Raw genomic sequence first — 15,935 nt, 5'->3', positions numbered from 1 at the left:
CCACATGGCATTAAACATGTACACATGTGTGTGCACACACACACACACACACACACACACACACACACACACACACACACACACACACACGTACACACACGTACACACACATACACACACACGTACTGTACACAAGGGGCCCTGTGTTCTCTTCCACATTTAGAGAGGGGAGGAGAATTATGGTTAAGAGGTTGCCGTGTGATTGGCTTAGAAACCTTGTTGCACACAAATTTAGTTGCACCGACACACACACACACACACACACCCCTTCACAGGGGTCAAACATAACGTTTGGTTTGCTGTAAGAACGTAAGCAGAGCTGCAGAGACAGACTGGGTTTTCTTCTTCAGCATGGCTCGGAGAAAGGTTGGCGGGGGGGGGGGCAGGGGGCAGTAAGAGAGCTGGAATTAGGGGAAAGGCAAGTTCCTGGAAGTTCCTGGAAGAATAAATGAAAAGTAAGAGAGAGTACTGTATATTGAAGCCGTGTAGAAAGCAGGGAGGCGGGAAATTGAGTTAGAACAGTTCACTCAACCTGGTAAATTTCAAAGACCCCCAATTTGATATAGATTAGGCCATTCTACACGGTAACATCGTGTCTATATTACATTCTTTATTTAACTCTGAGAGTGCACAAATGGAATCCATTTGTACACACTCGGAGTTACAGACCCACAAGGGTCCTTTAGGTTCCTATCGATTAACCATTTTAGCTGGGGACCCGCTGACAGCCCCTCACAGAACCCCGAGAACCACGGCTGCAGAATGGGTAACCGGAACCCCCACTTTTAGGAATTAGGTTAGTGTTGGGCATAGTTTTACTGAGGTTACATTTAGGAATAACTGGTAGCGACCGTTCCGAGGTCGCTGGATTTGACCCGGCGTGAGCTTGCTTGTATTCGCAGAATGCTGTTCTCGTGCATGCCGATACCTGCCCGTCGGCTTTTCCCTGAACCACTTTCTTCCAAAGTACTTAAACAAATGGTGTGTTTGTTTGTTTTTTGTCTTCCTGCAGATGCTATCTTGAACATGGTCAACAACATTGCTGCCAATGTGCTGGGGGGCAAGCCAGAACTGGAGGGTGGAGCACACAGAGATGGTAGTCCTACTCCCTCAAACGTTTACCTTTACCTTTTGTTCCTTCTTCTCCTTCAAATGTTTACCGTTACCTTGCTCCATCCTCTGAACCTTTCTTCCCTGCACGTTACTCTCTTCAGACCAAAGCGCTCCAGGGCCCACTCTGCCACTTGATAGGCTGTTAAAATGCCTGCATGGTGACATTCAAACAGTTAAACTTTGTCTAAGCTGTTGGCTGATTTCAGCAAAAAGTTATGAAAAAATCTAAAATAAATCACCAGTTTGGACTGACTAAAACACAGTTGCATACCACGATTTGCACTTGCCAAAGTAAAGCGCACGCACGCACACACATTGGGACCAATTTAAATGGATACTGACCACGGCACCCGTTAAATCGTGTCAACATTTTTTGTTCTCTTGGCATATGGTACAACTTGAACTTCTTATACCCAAAAGACTTCTGCCTTCCAAATAGTAATTTTGTGTAATGTGGAACAGGAACATGTCCGGAAATTGAACGTGCACGCGCACCGCACACACTTTTACACTTTCCTACTTGTTGTCTCCCCCATCATGCTCCACAGAAGGCACTTTACAGTCAGTGTATTGTTTTCAGAAGTTCAACCTGCACGCTCAAAATAACATAATGCTGTTGTACTGCGCGTACGTACATACAATACATCTGTGATCCTATAGGAAACCCTAGAATCTACTGTGACTCTCCCTGGTGACAAACCATCCAGGGCATCCAGTCTCATTGTCAGCCAGTAGCTCCCCACAACACCATCAGAAACTGTCAAACGCAAATAACTGGTTCACCCACGTTGGACAATGATTCACTTGATTATGATCAGTCAGAAATGAGTCAGACAGCTTTGATACCAGCCAGGCCATATATAGATATGATGTAAAGATTTATGCTTGGATTTGGTTAAGCTTTGGTTAAGCCTGATTATACGCAGTTGTGCATCAGTGTCGTGCACCTACAAGTTCACAACGCATCGTGTGTGAGCTTGTAGATCATCTAGTTTTGGTGGCAAGTATAAATCAGGACATTGGCGTCCACCTCCCTTTCGCGGTGGGTAACTGTACTCCCCTCCTCCATTTGCCCACAGTGTGTTCACTCCTCTCCCAGCGTTATGAAACCACATCTTGTTTAAATTAGCTCGCTTCTAAAACTGGGTCATTTTCTTTTTTCTCCCCTGAATTGTGAGCATATGTATACAGTGTGGTATGCCTTCAGAGAAAGAGAAAGTGTGTGTTTGTGGCCAGCAGGAGGTCTCCATCAGACTTCCACAGAACAATGTCTTTCTTTGTTGTGCTCCCTGATAGACGAGCAGAGCTGGGTCGTTATGTAGACCGACAGAGGCTTATGACGCAAAGCTTGCTCTTCTCTGCCTGTTCGCCCCGAAGGGAGTCCAGTCAAAATGTCGCTCTTTCTTGACCCCAATGTTAGTGGAAGACCAGTTAGACCACCATAACTCAGAATTAGACGGTAAAATCACCTGTGCGGTTTTAACTAAACACCGTTGGCGTTGATTTCCCTGGTTATTCTCCCTGTGAATTGATTTACATGGTTTTGAAAGAAAGTTCACAAACTTGGTTCCCTGTTAACTTATTTATATCTACAGAGAGAAAGTGTAGTGTAGAGAGAGATGGAGAGGGAGGGAGTGGACTTAAACTGGACTAGACCGGTTAAGTGTTGTTCCTGCCTTTTCCCAAATATGGTTCAGCAACAACCACAGAGAGCTGGCCCAGAGTGTTCCTCGCTGTTATTTAAACTCCACATAAGATTTGATAAAAAACAACTTGGTTGCCAAGTTGTACTCTCATGCCAATGTCCTCCCTGTGTAATTGTGTATAGCCCCTGTCACCGCTGGCCTCTACTCTTTGGTCCAGTCTCTGAAGTTGCTATACGTAGTTGCTATTATATTCTTTTCATGTGACAATGAGGAGTTTAACCGGGAGGGCGAAACGTAGGCGGAGGAATTAAGCTATACTTCCCAGTTCCCTGCGCTTCCTGCTGAACAGGTGCCCTGACCAACCTGTAGGTGCCAGTCACTAACCCCCCCCCCCAATGAACAACAACCTGTGTGTGTGTGTGTGTGTGTGTGTGTGTGTGTGTGTGTGTGTGTGCGACATATCACCAGCCCTCTTCTGACTCTAATTAGTGTTTTTGTTACTTCTAGCCAACGCGACAACAGGGGTGCAGAATGAGACGGCAGGTAGCTCGGAGGTTCCAATATCACCCACAGCAACACTGGATGTTGATGCTATGTAAGACACGCATGCACACACACACACACACACACACACACACACACACACAGGATGACATAAAAACGTCCTGTGGACCATTGTATTAAATTCATCACCATAGCATAAAACATTATCAACAAATACAAACTATATGTACAAAAGCAAATTACATTTACCTCCCCTTGTGGATGATGATTATAATAATACATACAATAGCACTGAAAGTACTGAAAGTCGCTGGTAGATGGGTTTTTTCCATCCAATTTTGAGTGTTACACAACCTTTAATGGATGGTGTCAGGGCCTTCCACGTTTCAGTGGCAGAGTAGTAGAATGGTGGTAGAAGTAGTACCAGATCACAGTTGCTCCCTCTAGTGTTGTGGGTGAGAAGTAGTTTCTCTCTCTCTCTCACACACACACACACACACACACACACACACACACCATACTAAGACATACTGACAGTACTGATGCTGATCTGTTTTCAGTGTAATATGACTTCCGTAACATTGCAAGGTCTCTTTTGCAAAACATTCATGCAAAACAAGATTCCTTCCATGTTGTGTTTCAAAACACAACATAACGATGTATATTTATATTATATATTATATTATAGTGCATATCAGAACAAAGTGCTTTACATAAAACTGAAGACATAACATGTACAAAAACAGGATATAATGCACTGTGAAACAAGACCAATAAGGGAATTTCAAAATGTATTTATGGAAAGGCCTTTTGATGAAAAGTGATACAAAATAATGTTAACGTTCTCAACGACAACATGTAAAGCCATTGTGTACCTCCTCCTTCCGTCAGATTGTCCACAACAGAGGCAGGACAGTCCGTCTCCCAGGAGGTCTCTGACGTCTCTGCAGACTCCTCACCCGACTCGTCGGAGGAGAGACAGATCGTCACCCTGGTGGAGGAGGACGAGGACGAGGAGGAGTCGTCCAGGCAGTCCACGGTCACCCTGATGGAGGAGGAGGAGGAGGAGGGAGACCAGGAGGAGGAGGAGGAGCGGGAGGAGCAGATGAGGAGGGAGGCGAGGAGGAGACGGAGGGAGAGCCAGGTGCACTGTCCTCTCTCGGGCCTGTCGTCTCTGTCTCTCTCCTGCATGGCCACCCTGCCGGAGCTGCTGCATCGCTGGTGCTCGGCGCGACTGGCCCGGGAGCGGCAGCGCAGCCTCCGGCGGCGGAGTGCGCTCAGCGCTCCCTCCCACACGCCCCCCGCTCAGGCTCCCCCCACCCCCGTGCTCACGCACATACCTCCTCCGCAGCTCTCCCTCCCCGCCGCCCCCACCACCACGCCCACCCAGCAGGAGGCCCTCCCGCTCACGGAGAGCGTCCCGCCGCTGGAGATGCCTCTCCAAGGTCAGCCTGACGGCAAGCACCCTGCAGAGGAGCATGCCGCCAGCGAGCACCCCGGCGAGCACGCCCCCGACACCAACGCACCCATCCTGCTGGAACCCAGCAGGGCCACCACCATCCCCCCTCACAGCTTCTCCCACGCCTCCGTGACGCGGCCCACTCCCACCCAGGAGGAGAAGGACCTCCCGCCCATCAAGGACGCGGCCCTGGACCCTCACCCCTATCCCACCCTCCAGAGGCTCCCGGTGCCGGAGACCCAGCAGGCCAGCAGCGCCACCCCGACCCCCAGCCCCAGCTCTCCCCTCCAACCTCTGGCCTCTGAGACGGCCTCCCCGGACCTCCCGGTTCCTCCCGTGACGGAGCAGCCGGTCCAGCCTCTTCCCATGGCCACCAAGCCCACAGACATGATCCCCCCTCCCACCGAGCTGCCCACGGCCGTCCCACAGCAGCCAGAGCCTCACGTGGACGCCACCAGATCGGCCTCGGACGGCGCCGGGGAGTCCCAGAAACACAGCCCCCCGGCGTCCCACACGGCCCACCACGGGGAGCAGGGCGACTCGCTCGCCCACACCGGAGAGCCCCATCGAGGGGACGACTCGGTGGACGACCTCCTTCTGAGCGGCAACGGGAACATCCACCGGATCGCCACAGACTTCTACGCGGAGCTGCAGAGTTCCGGGGACTACAATGGCGGGGGGATGGGGAGCGGGAACGGCGGGGGCGGGCTGCACGGCTCCAGTCAGAAGGAGAGCGTGTTCATGAGGCTCAACAACAGGATCAAAGCCCTGGAGATGAACATGAGTCTGTCCAGTAGATACCTGGAGGAACTCAGCCAGAGGTGAACAACAACTCTAGAATCACTGATTGAAAATCACAATACTTTATCCATTTAGACCTGAAATACCTATACGTTGTTATACCTTTCAAGCCAGGAACACCTCTGTCACATTAGCTGTTGATTAAAAAAATATCACATAAGGTTAAGGCTTGCACTTAAAGGGGTATTTCACTTTCAAACGTGTTTTTCTTTTCTTTTTTACTGTCTACTCTGGCTTTTGTGAACACCCTAGTTAGTTCTTAAGTTGCTTGATTTAGTATTTAGATATCTGATATTCATTTTAGCTGCCCCAACCCCTTCCTATACAAACCCATTGTAATATCAAAAAACTATTGTCCTTAGAATACGTGAGGGGGCAGTGTTTTTATTGTTTGATTTTATTTAAATTTTCCACATCTATTTTTGAACATTTTTGAAAAATATTGAAGGTGTGAGAACTACTGATTCAGGTCTTAATGTATTAAAGTACTGACGAGTAGGTCACCAGTTCTCCTGCACCTGTGAGTCCACATATCTCATGGGAGGGTGTGTGTGTGTGTGTGTGTGTGTGTGTGTGTGTGTGTGTTCAGGTACCGCAAGCAGATGGAGGAGATGCAGAGAGCTTTTAACAAGACCATCATTAAGCTGCAGAACACCTCCCGTATCGCTGAGGAGCAGGTCTGTTGGAGCTGCAGACAGTCAAACATAGTTGTATCAGCTTGAGATGATGTAGAATGATGGCTGGATAACCATTATGCTTTGGTGTTTCTGTGTACAGGACCAGAGGCAGACGGATTCCATTCATGCTCTGCAGAGTCAGCTGGAGAACGTGACCAAGCTGATGCTCAACCTCACTGAAACAATGAGCCAGCTGCAGAGAGAGGTACCATACAGGCATACACCACCCACTGACCTCACTCTGCACCACAGTGGGCCAGCCACACCACACAGTTAGCCCCTCCTATATACAGGTTTAATGTTTGTCTTTGGTTCAATGTTGGTTGAACCACTCAGAAGGGAATGATGATGGTGATAATCAACAATAGAATGCATGTCTCGATGAATTGAATACACAGGACCACTACGGAAATAAGCCCTCAGGGCTTTTGTTGTTGTCCTTTCAGCACCATTTCTATAATTGTACCCTTTTTTGCAAACTGTTAATAAAGTATTCCATCAATCAATCAAAAGTCAAATTGAGACGGAGCAAACAATGGCGACACATATCCTTCTGTGTGCCTTGCTTCTGTGTTAAGCCCCAACACTGACACACAATACAGCTATCTGCTCTGACTCAGCCTGAGTCAGAGCAGATATTTATACCGCAGTCTCTCGTGCTACATCTATAGGATACATGAAAAGAATAATGTAGTTTTACTCGGAGAGCCTGCTGTTCTCACCCAGCCCCTAAGGTGTTGAGAGCCTTGTTGGGTTGGTTACACAGGCAAGTTTGTTCTGGTAAGTATTTTTTAGAGCTTGTAGATCTGCTACTTTTGATGCTTTTGATGTTTCTGCCCGACAGCAGCGGTATGACGTTTCAATGTGCTGGGTGTTTCTTCTCCCAGGTGTCGGACCGGCAGAGCTACCTGGTGGTGTCGCTGGTCCTGTGTCTGTCTCTGGGTCTGCTGCTGTGTCTGCAGTGTTGTCGCAGCTCCCCTCCCAGCACTCAGCCCATCCCCGCTGTCCTGCCCAAGAGCAACCATTATCCCAGCCCCAAGAGGTATGTACCTATACACCTAATGATGCACACAAACAAAGTGTGATGCGTATAATTAGAAACACTGTGTTAGGCATTCACGTGAGTCAACTGTTCTTTTTTGAGAGATCACTGTTTTAGCTTTAATGACCCCCCTCCGCCCAGTTTTTAATACTCTCCCTTCTAATAATAGAAGGTGCTGGTGGTTCCCGTCAACGTTGATATTGTCATTTGCTTCATGAGAAAAGGAGGCACTGAGGCAGCTCAGACAATTTAGGCCCTTCATTTATTAACAGGGTACAAGTAATAAGTGACAGTCATTTATTACTTGTACCCTGTTAATAAATCATGGCTTGAACTCAAAAGCAGGCAATGAAATAAACACATTTTTATTTTAACGTTCAACCGATTGTGTTCCGTTTTAGATCAATGGAACTAACCTAGTATAATTCGAGTTCTAGATTAAAAAACATACCATGCCACTTTATTATTTATTTTATATTAATATATCAATGTGACGACATCTCACGGTCCACCGGCCCACAGATTGAAAACCACTGGTCTAAAAGTGTGTGTGTGTGTTCTCTCTTCGTTTTGTCTTTTCTCTCAGGTGCTTCTCCTCTTATGATGATATGAGCCTAAAGCGCAGGGAGTTTTGTCCAATTGTTCGCTCCAAGTCTTTTCACTTCACTACAGACGGTATGAACACGCACACACACACACACACACACACCCTTGTCTCTCCTTCTGAATATTGTCCCCGACTATTGTGTTTATCCCCCTCATCTACTATCGGCCAAAGCTAAGAGTCTAAGGGCTAGATTTTGAAGGTGCGTTTTACCTATTACAGTAATATGAGCTGGGGGCGTGAGGTATGTCATATTGCAATTTTAAGCATGTTAAGAAGCGCTTTCGACACCCCGTGGAGTGCGCAAAACGGCCTTGAATTAGTCATGGGAGTGTTTAAGGCGTGTTTGAGAGTTACCCAATCAACATGTCCGTACTATTTTCTTTACCAGTCAGCTGATGTCACATACGGAATGCGCACTTTGGGGATCGTTATTATTACATTTCTTCAGGCTGGCACCATAGAAGACATGACATATATGACTTTGTCACATTTGGGTTAATTATTCCTATTGCACTGCATGCTGTCACCTTCATGCCTCAAAATAAGTTGTTTCTATTGAGAAACAACAGTGAAATTATATTTTAATTTAAATTATAATTATGTTATATTTGAAATGAGTAATGAGTTGAATGCCTGGTGCGTATGCCCGTGATGCGGTATGGTCCCGTGATGGTATGGTCTTCGCTCGTAGCATTTTATTGAAGAAGACTTGAATCAAGTGTGATACAGCGTATGAAAGCAAACTTCCCAAGGATTATGCATATGTTTTTGTTTTTTTTTAAGGTTGAGAAATGAAAGAATTATGGCCGTTTCTAATCTCAACATTCCCAATAAAATGACGCAATAAAAAGACGCTGTTGCCATGTCTCAGAGAAACAAGTAAATAGGTCTATAAAAAGAATCCCAAAATAAGCGCATATAACAGGGGTCTGTAACCTATTTTAAATGAAGTGCCATGTTTTTATTTTCTAGATATTGAGTCTGCCATATCCAGATTAATTTTAATGACACCACATTAAAATAAAAAACATATTTTGATTGTCCACAAATATAAAGTTCTTACATCTTTTTAAATATTTTCTTGCACATTGTTATAATGATCATTATATATCCGCCTGCAGTCAGAGTTCATAGTTTTAATGAATGAATGTGATGCATTGTGAGCTGGTAGATCTGCTATTTTCAAAAGTAATCTTGGAAAAATGTAATTACATTTTTGTATTAGCCGTCCTTAGTTGGGCAAAAGCATTCATCTGGGGATCCTTGACATGGGAATGTCCTGTGTGAGGATCACTGGTTTAAACAACATTAGGAGAAACCTTTAGAAACAAGAAAAGCAACCACAACTACCAATATTTACAAGCAACTTTACAGAAAAAGAAGCCGCTTATAATAAACAGACTTGGCAACACTCCAGCAGCGTCCCAGAGCCGCTCAAGTGTAAAATCAAACAGTGCTTTTTCTTCTTTTTGCGTTTATGAGGTGCCTAGACCCACGTCTAATCGTTATGCGCAGGTCAAGGGGCTTAATAGCAAATTGCGCAAAGCGAAAATAATTAACATATGGACACTCCCACAATGCTAAAATATTCAGCAACGTCGTATTCCATATGTGTGTGCGTTCAACACGGGACGATAAGGCTTTCATAATACGATTGTGCGCAGAGCGAGGCCAATTTATGTAATACCACATGGTAAAACGCACCTTCAAAATCCAGCCCTAAGAGTCGAGATGAATTACATAGTACAAAACACCCGCGTTCCAGAACGTACATCAAACTACTGCAATGCTACTGACCTGGCACTCAGGTGGCTAATTGCACTTAATTGTGTCATTTACCGAAGATAGAGTGACATCAGACATGATCGCATTTTTAACTACGAAATCTGTGTGTGATACCGACGTTCACCACGTCCATTGGAGTATAATGCCTGATTTAATTGTGGGCTGGTGTTGCATGCCCCAAACTAGCAGATCCACAAGCTCACAACGTGAGCACGTTTGTAGCTTGTAGATCTGTTCTTTTTGGCACAAGACGACACCGGCCTTCAACCAATTATACATTTAGCATAAATTAGGCTTCAGCCTCCTCTTTGCTCTTCCTCTTTCTGTCTCTCTCTCTCTCTCTCTCTCTCTCTCTCTCTCTCTGGAAAGTGACATTTGAGACTCATGTGCCAAGTGTGGGGAGTGGCTGCTGCAAAGGTCTAAAAAAATAAATAAAGGCTTTTCACTCATGAAATGTAAAACTCTGCCTATCGTTTGCTCTCCCTGAAGTGGTGGGTGCGGGTGTTTGCCCTTGGGGCTGAGAGCTTGTTGTCATTGCCAGCTTGTGTCCGTGTGCAGTCTAAAGGGGTGTATTAATGCTGAATAATGCTTTGGGCTGGCCAATGGTAGACATTTGCAAGTAGTAATAACAAGTCACACAGTAACTGCATTTTCAAGTTCAGTGAAAAGCGCAGACCTGAAGCTGCAATCCGCAACGTATTTTAATGAATAAAACATTGAATCCAGCGTGTTACCATTTGGGATCACCACTCTCCTCTCGGCGAGAACAAAATATTTTATTTGTAAGAATAGAAGATCTACAAGCTCACAACCTGTCACGATGCTTGTAGCTCGGCTATTCCAACAGGCACATAGTGTTTACATTATATTGAAATTGAGATTAGGCTATTGATTTATACTTGGCTGCACATTGTGTATCGCACAGAAAATAGCTGATCTAGAAGCTTGTGAGCTTGTAGATTGTCTATTTTCGATGCAAGACACCGGTGCGAAACAAAAAATCAGGAGTAACATTTATAATAATACTACTACTTGCAAGGTCGTTTCATGCTTGTGACATGTTTGTGTTCCTGTTTGACCATTCCATCAATAACCTGGCCCCTCTCTCCCCTGTTCAGTAGGTCCAGATGACTTGTACATTGTAGAACCTCTAAGGTTTTCTCCAGAGAAAAAGGTACAGTGACCATTCCAACCTGCTGCTGTTAGAGTTAGGGTTGGACTTTTAGGTGCTGTGTGTTCTGCTGTCTGTCAGTCAGTTGCAGGGAGGGGTCTCAATGCTGTGGCCTAAATCTCCTCCCTTAGTTAGATGTGAGCTATACAGTGTCTCTAAGCCAGTGATTTAACCCATTAAGACACGAGGCAGATAATCGGTAGTTCTCAAACGTTTTGTGCCATGAAGGACCCCCAAATTTATATATTTTGCCCTGGATATATATTTTGTGCCAGAGAGACCCATCTGAAAATATTTTGTGCCAGAGAGACGCCCAGAAGAGAAGATTTGTGTGTTTTTCAAACACTAAGAAATTAAAACAATATCTATTCAAAAATATAAACAGGGGTTTAGAACTACTGTTCTAAACCACTGTTTTAAATCCTAATAGTTATCTGAAAAACACATATATGCAGCTAAAATCTAAAAAGACAGTTTTAATGAGTTAATAATATGCATTATATTTGAGTTTTTTTCGTTTTGTTTTTTTCATCCCTGATTACATACGCTGTAATCATCATTGTTAACGTACAAATGGAACCAAATGGACCCTTTTGGGTGAATCTGTACACTCTTTAGTTAAAAGCCCATAAGGGTCCTTTTGGTTCCCAACTATCAGTCAACTTGGGACCCACTACCACTAATCTAAGCAGTTGTGCTGCTTATGAGGATGCTGCATATGAGTGTTGAGTGTTGCCTGTTAACCACTTAATTGCTGATAATGTGGTCTTGAAACTGCACACAGCACAGCACAGGGAAGGAGAAGGGTTGGTAATGAAATTGGTCACTTGTTCCATATATAATTATATTTATATATCGGTGTGTTCCTTTTCCATCACCTCCCAACTGTACTCTCTCCCACCCTTCTCTGACCCATTTGTGTCACCTCATCTTAGACAAAATTCATCTTCACTGAGACAATCTAATAATCCTGACTGTTAATTTATGATTTAACTGTATACTGCAAAAGCTCTTAAAACCATATTGTATACTATTTGTGAAAGTCTTCTCTGCACCTTTTTATTGATCAGTTCTCTCTCTGACCCCCCTCATCCTCCTGTAGAAGAAACGCGGCAAGTCGAAATCGGTGGACAAGGTTGAGCTTCTGAAGTTGGAGCCCTCCTTCGCTGCGCTGCCCAACGGCGGTCCCAAGTGCAACGGCTTCCTCCCCTGTCCTCCTCCCTTGCTGCTGCCTCCTCCCCCTCCCCCTCCCCCTCCTCCTCCTCCTCTGCCTCCCCTGCCCCTCCCTCCGCCCCCCCAGGCCTCCGTGGAGGAGGTGTCGTCGCTCTCCTCCTCGTGCTCCTCCTCCAAGGAGTTCCCGTCGGAGAGCAGCAGCTGTTGCTCGTCCACCCACTCCGAGGAGTCGTCCTACGCCAGCCGCCTGCCTCCTCCCTCGCCCGTCTCCCCCTCCTCGGGCCTCTGCAACGGCCACGCCCTTCCCCCCTCCCCCTCCCCCTCCCCTCATGCCCCTCCCCCCACCTCCAAGTTCTCCCGTCAGGAGAAGCGCTCGGTGAAGAGGCGGAGGTCTCGGCAGGTGGAGCTGCAGTTCTCCTCCGTGCCTGCAGGGGGGGACGGCATGGGCTCCCTGGCCAGCCTGCAGCAGCTGATGAAGGGAAACAAGGAGATCAGCGTCGGGACCATAGGAGTGACAGCTGTCACCGGACCTGTCTGAACACGTGCACTGCACACATACATGTGCACACACACACCCACAGTGTCTGTCTGACACACCACTGGAGCGTGTTTCCACTCTAAACACCATTCAGGCACTTAATGTACACAAGCTTACGCTCGCCCCTAAACGGAGACTAAGCAGACTTTCTCGGGCCAGTGGCTAAGAGATGAGGCCCAGATGCCTCTCACTGAACTGCGTTTCCCATGAGCACCCACTGCCCAGGTGTGCCGTAGAACTGAAGCGGTTGCAATGGCAACATTAGCTCAGCATCCTTATAAACTTTATCTTTGAGAAACTACACAAACACGCACGCATACACTCACACACCCTCCCATGAGAGGCCCCTTATGGTCTTGTGCCTTTTTAGTTCTAGAGCTTTTAGTGATGAAATCAAGACTTCGGAAGGATTGTTGTCCCCCCCCCTCCCACCTCATTTACTTTTTATTTGGAGAGAGAGACAGATAAATGGACAGACACTATGGTGGGGAGTGGAACCTCAATACAAATCACATAGCCCCACTGTAGTGTGGATGAGATGTATTACTGGACAAGCACATCGCTCCATCACCGTTTTGGGGGATGGGGGGGGGGGGGGGGGGGGCACGGTGAGGAGAGCTCCATCTCTCGTCCCTTTGCGTCTTCAGGGACCCGGACAAGTACAGTACCAAGCTGCTCCCATGGATGACTAGTTTTCATTATGACGGAGCTACGGAGCAGAATACATTGCTTCTCTACTCCACTTCTCTTCTGTCCTCCATTTCTTTACGTTTACTCATTCTGTGGCAAACTAACATGACATGTTGTTGTTTGTATGGGACCAGAGTGATGACTTCTCATATACGCCAGACTTGCTCTCTCTTTGGATCTCTCTGTCAGCCACTCTACTCTAGGCCTAGCTAGCAGAGCTGAATGAAGAAATTGTGGGGGTTTTAAAGGAGTATGATTGTGTTTCTTTGTTGTCAGTTTAGCGTCTCTGTTTGTTCAGCCCACCTCGCAAGTCAAATGGAAGCAGTCTTGTTATCCTTCTTAGTTTACAAAGATATGCTCGCCTTTATCAGGCAGACCTCTGTAAAGTCGTCTCTGGGCTGGGCCCAAACGACTTGCATTCATGCATATACTGTGTAGATACAAAACATTCATGCACATCTCTAGTGAAGAAAGAAGGTTTTGCATGCTATAAAAGGTGGAAATTGTAACTGTGAGTCAGGTTAAACCACGATAAACAGACTTGAATTAGCCCTGCCTTTTCCTGTTGTTGTATTTATACGTGTAAATGAGCCATGATGCTCTGAGATGATGGTCTGTGTGGTTGGAAGGATATGCAGCACACAACCCATTGCTGGTAAAATATGGCCTTCAAAGGCCATGTTTTAGCCTTGCTTAATGTTTACAGTCTCACTAACTTGTGTGTGTGCGAGCACACACAAACACACACGGACACACATACCTGCGACCCTGCAGGCAGAGGGGCCTGAGATTCCATTTTATTTATCTATTTATTTATTTAAATGCCTATACAGATGTATCATTCTGGTATACTGTCTGCTACAGACGCTGGTGTCCCAGTCACCCAGACCTGCAGTGTCCCAGGAATGTGTGTGTGTGTCCATAATAATATATGTACTTTCCAGTGATAAAGTACACTTTACCAGTACTGTCTAGTTCTTGTGGATGGTTTTCCTGGTGGCTTGTTCACACACAGTAGTCAATATATTTATGTGTTTCTAATTTATTTAACAGTTTTGCTAGAAAACGGTTGGACAGTCAAGTCTGTGAATCTGTTGAACACCAAAACCTCTTCACTTGGTGTGTGCATCTTAATCAGACATTTTAGTCAGGCAGGATGCTGTATCAGTCACTTGTCCTGCAAACTGCTCATAACACAAAAGACAAAATAATAGCATTTTACCTTACGACCAGCCACACATCTGAAGCTAATAAGGAGGATTATGAGACTGCTGCTTTTGAAGTGTTACAACTTTTAGACACTTGGAAGTAATGAAAAAAAGAAAAAAAGTCTAAAGTTGGGTTTTTGTTAGCATATTTTTTGTCTCGTTTGTCATGTGCCTGTTGGCGTACTTGTGTTGTATAATAAACTTTACCTCGTCAGAAAATTGACAAAGAAAAGTCATTTTAATAGATAGACTGCATGAGGAGTTGCAAATGTGAAAACGGGATATTTCAGACTATTTCAGATATTTTCTGACTGGCTCTCTATGTTGGATTGGCTTCAATAACTGGCTCTTAGAGAGAGACAAAGAGATGGGTCTGCAACCTGCAATCTAAATAAATCACACTCCCATTTAGAACCCAATTACCTCCCCAAAGACAAACCTCCAAGGTCCCCCCTTTCTCTTTACATATTAACTTCCTCTTCCTCTACATATTCACTCTCTTCTTATTATTGATGTCATCTACGCTGTTCTCTGGCTGTGAAAACCCCCATTTCAGTTACCACTTTGAGTTCCCATTGAGAGATTGTCATGCTTTATTGGACCACCACACACAGTCACTTTGCTGATTTTACTGTTCATCAATGTATCTAAACTTTCACTTCGCTCACTTGCTCAGTGGCTTGTTGCTCGATTGGTACATGTTTGCGCCACCTTGAATGAAGGTTTGTGGTTTCTGAGGAGTTTGGACACGAGTCGATGGACTAATGTAAAAAGGGAACGTATAGGAAAATGATATTTTAATGTGATAGCGGAACACAATATATTAATGTGATTCGGTATTGTTCCCCACACCCAGCAGATCATGACCCGTTTTGTTTATTTTTATTTTGAATGTGTATGAATTTGTTGAGTGTGCAAACATGTATGCATGTGAGCGTGTTTCCTAAATGCTCTTACGTTGTCGTCTGTGTGTTGAGAGAAAGACTACTTTTTAAATCTACTTCTCCACCATTAACATGGTGAAGAGGGAGAACATCCTTGGGTGAGAAACCCTAGGAGCCCAGTGTGCACTTTGTATAACTCCTCATGCCTTTTTGTTTTTCTATTTTACCGTGTATGTCAAGTGCTACCTTCCTTTTTCCAAGCTTCCCTTTTCTTTCCTTTCCTTTCTTCTCTCTCCGTCTCTTTTCTGTGATCACTCTTGTGGAAGAGCTGCACAGTATTTTTGAGCAGGAGTGAGTGTAACTACAAAATAAAACTGTAGTGCCATTAGAAACTGTGAATTTCTAAATAAAACTTTTTGTTGTCTTTCACTCTGTCGCCTGCATTTATTTTGTATGCAAGCAGCATGCCCAGTTTGTAGTACTGTATGCAAGAACAGGAGTGGAGATCCTTTGTTGCTGCCCTACATGCCAGCCGGCATAGAAGGCGGTATTAAAGTATCATGTGGTTAGTGAGAAGAAACACTTGGAACTGTAGAATTTGAGGCATTACATTTAAGATAAATAATGTTTTTCTCCA

General features: G+C 45.3%; 1 protein-coding gene across 3 annotated transcripts in view; it reads left to right on the top strand.

Moving 5' to 3' along the window:
- Window positions 1-15,727, top strand: part of suco (SUN domain containing ossification factor) — a 61,890-nt gene extending 46,163 nt beyond the window's left edge. For all 3 annotated transcript variants that reach the window (XM_080769367.1, XM_080769366.1, XM_080769365.1), the window contains 9 exons: window positions 1,013-1,096; window positions 3,267-3,354; window positions 4,155-5,543; window positions 6,113-6,200; window positions 6,301-6,405; window positions 7,088-7,242; window positions 7,829-7,917; window positions 10,753-10,808; window positions 11,908-15,727. In XM_080769367.1, the coding sequence (XP_080625493.1) occupies window positions 1,013-1,096; window positions 3,267-3,354; window positions 4,155-5,543; window positions 6,113-6,200; window positions 6,301-6,405; window positions 7,088-7,242; window positions 7,829-7,917; window positions 10,753-10,808; window positions 11,908-12,516 (2,663 nt within the window). In that variant the 3' untranslated portion in view covers window positions 12,517-15,727. The remainder of the gene's footprint in view (window positions 1-1,012; window positions 1,097-3,266; window positions 3,355-4,154; window positions 5,544-6,112; window positions 6,201-6,300; window positions 6,406-7,087; window positions 7,243-7,828; window positions 7,918-10,752; window positions 10,809-11,907) is intronic.
- The last annotated feature ends 208 nt before the right edge of the window (window positions 15,728-15,935 follow it).

The sequence above is a fragment of the Protomyctophum bolini genome, assembly GCF_963924005.1.
Source record: "Protomyctophum bolini genome assembly, chromosome: 8".
In the NCBI taxonomy this organism is placed as follows: Eukaryota; Metazoa; Chordata; class Actinopteri; order Myctophiformes; family Myctophidae; genus Protomyctophum; species Protomyctophum bolini.
This window is presented reverse-complemented; position numbering and strand designations above follow the sequence as displayed.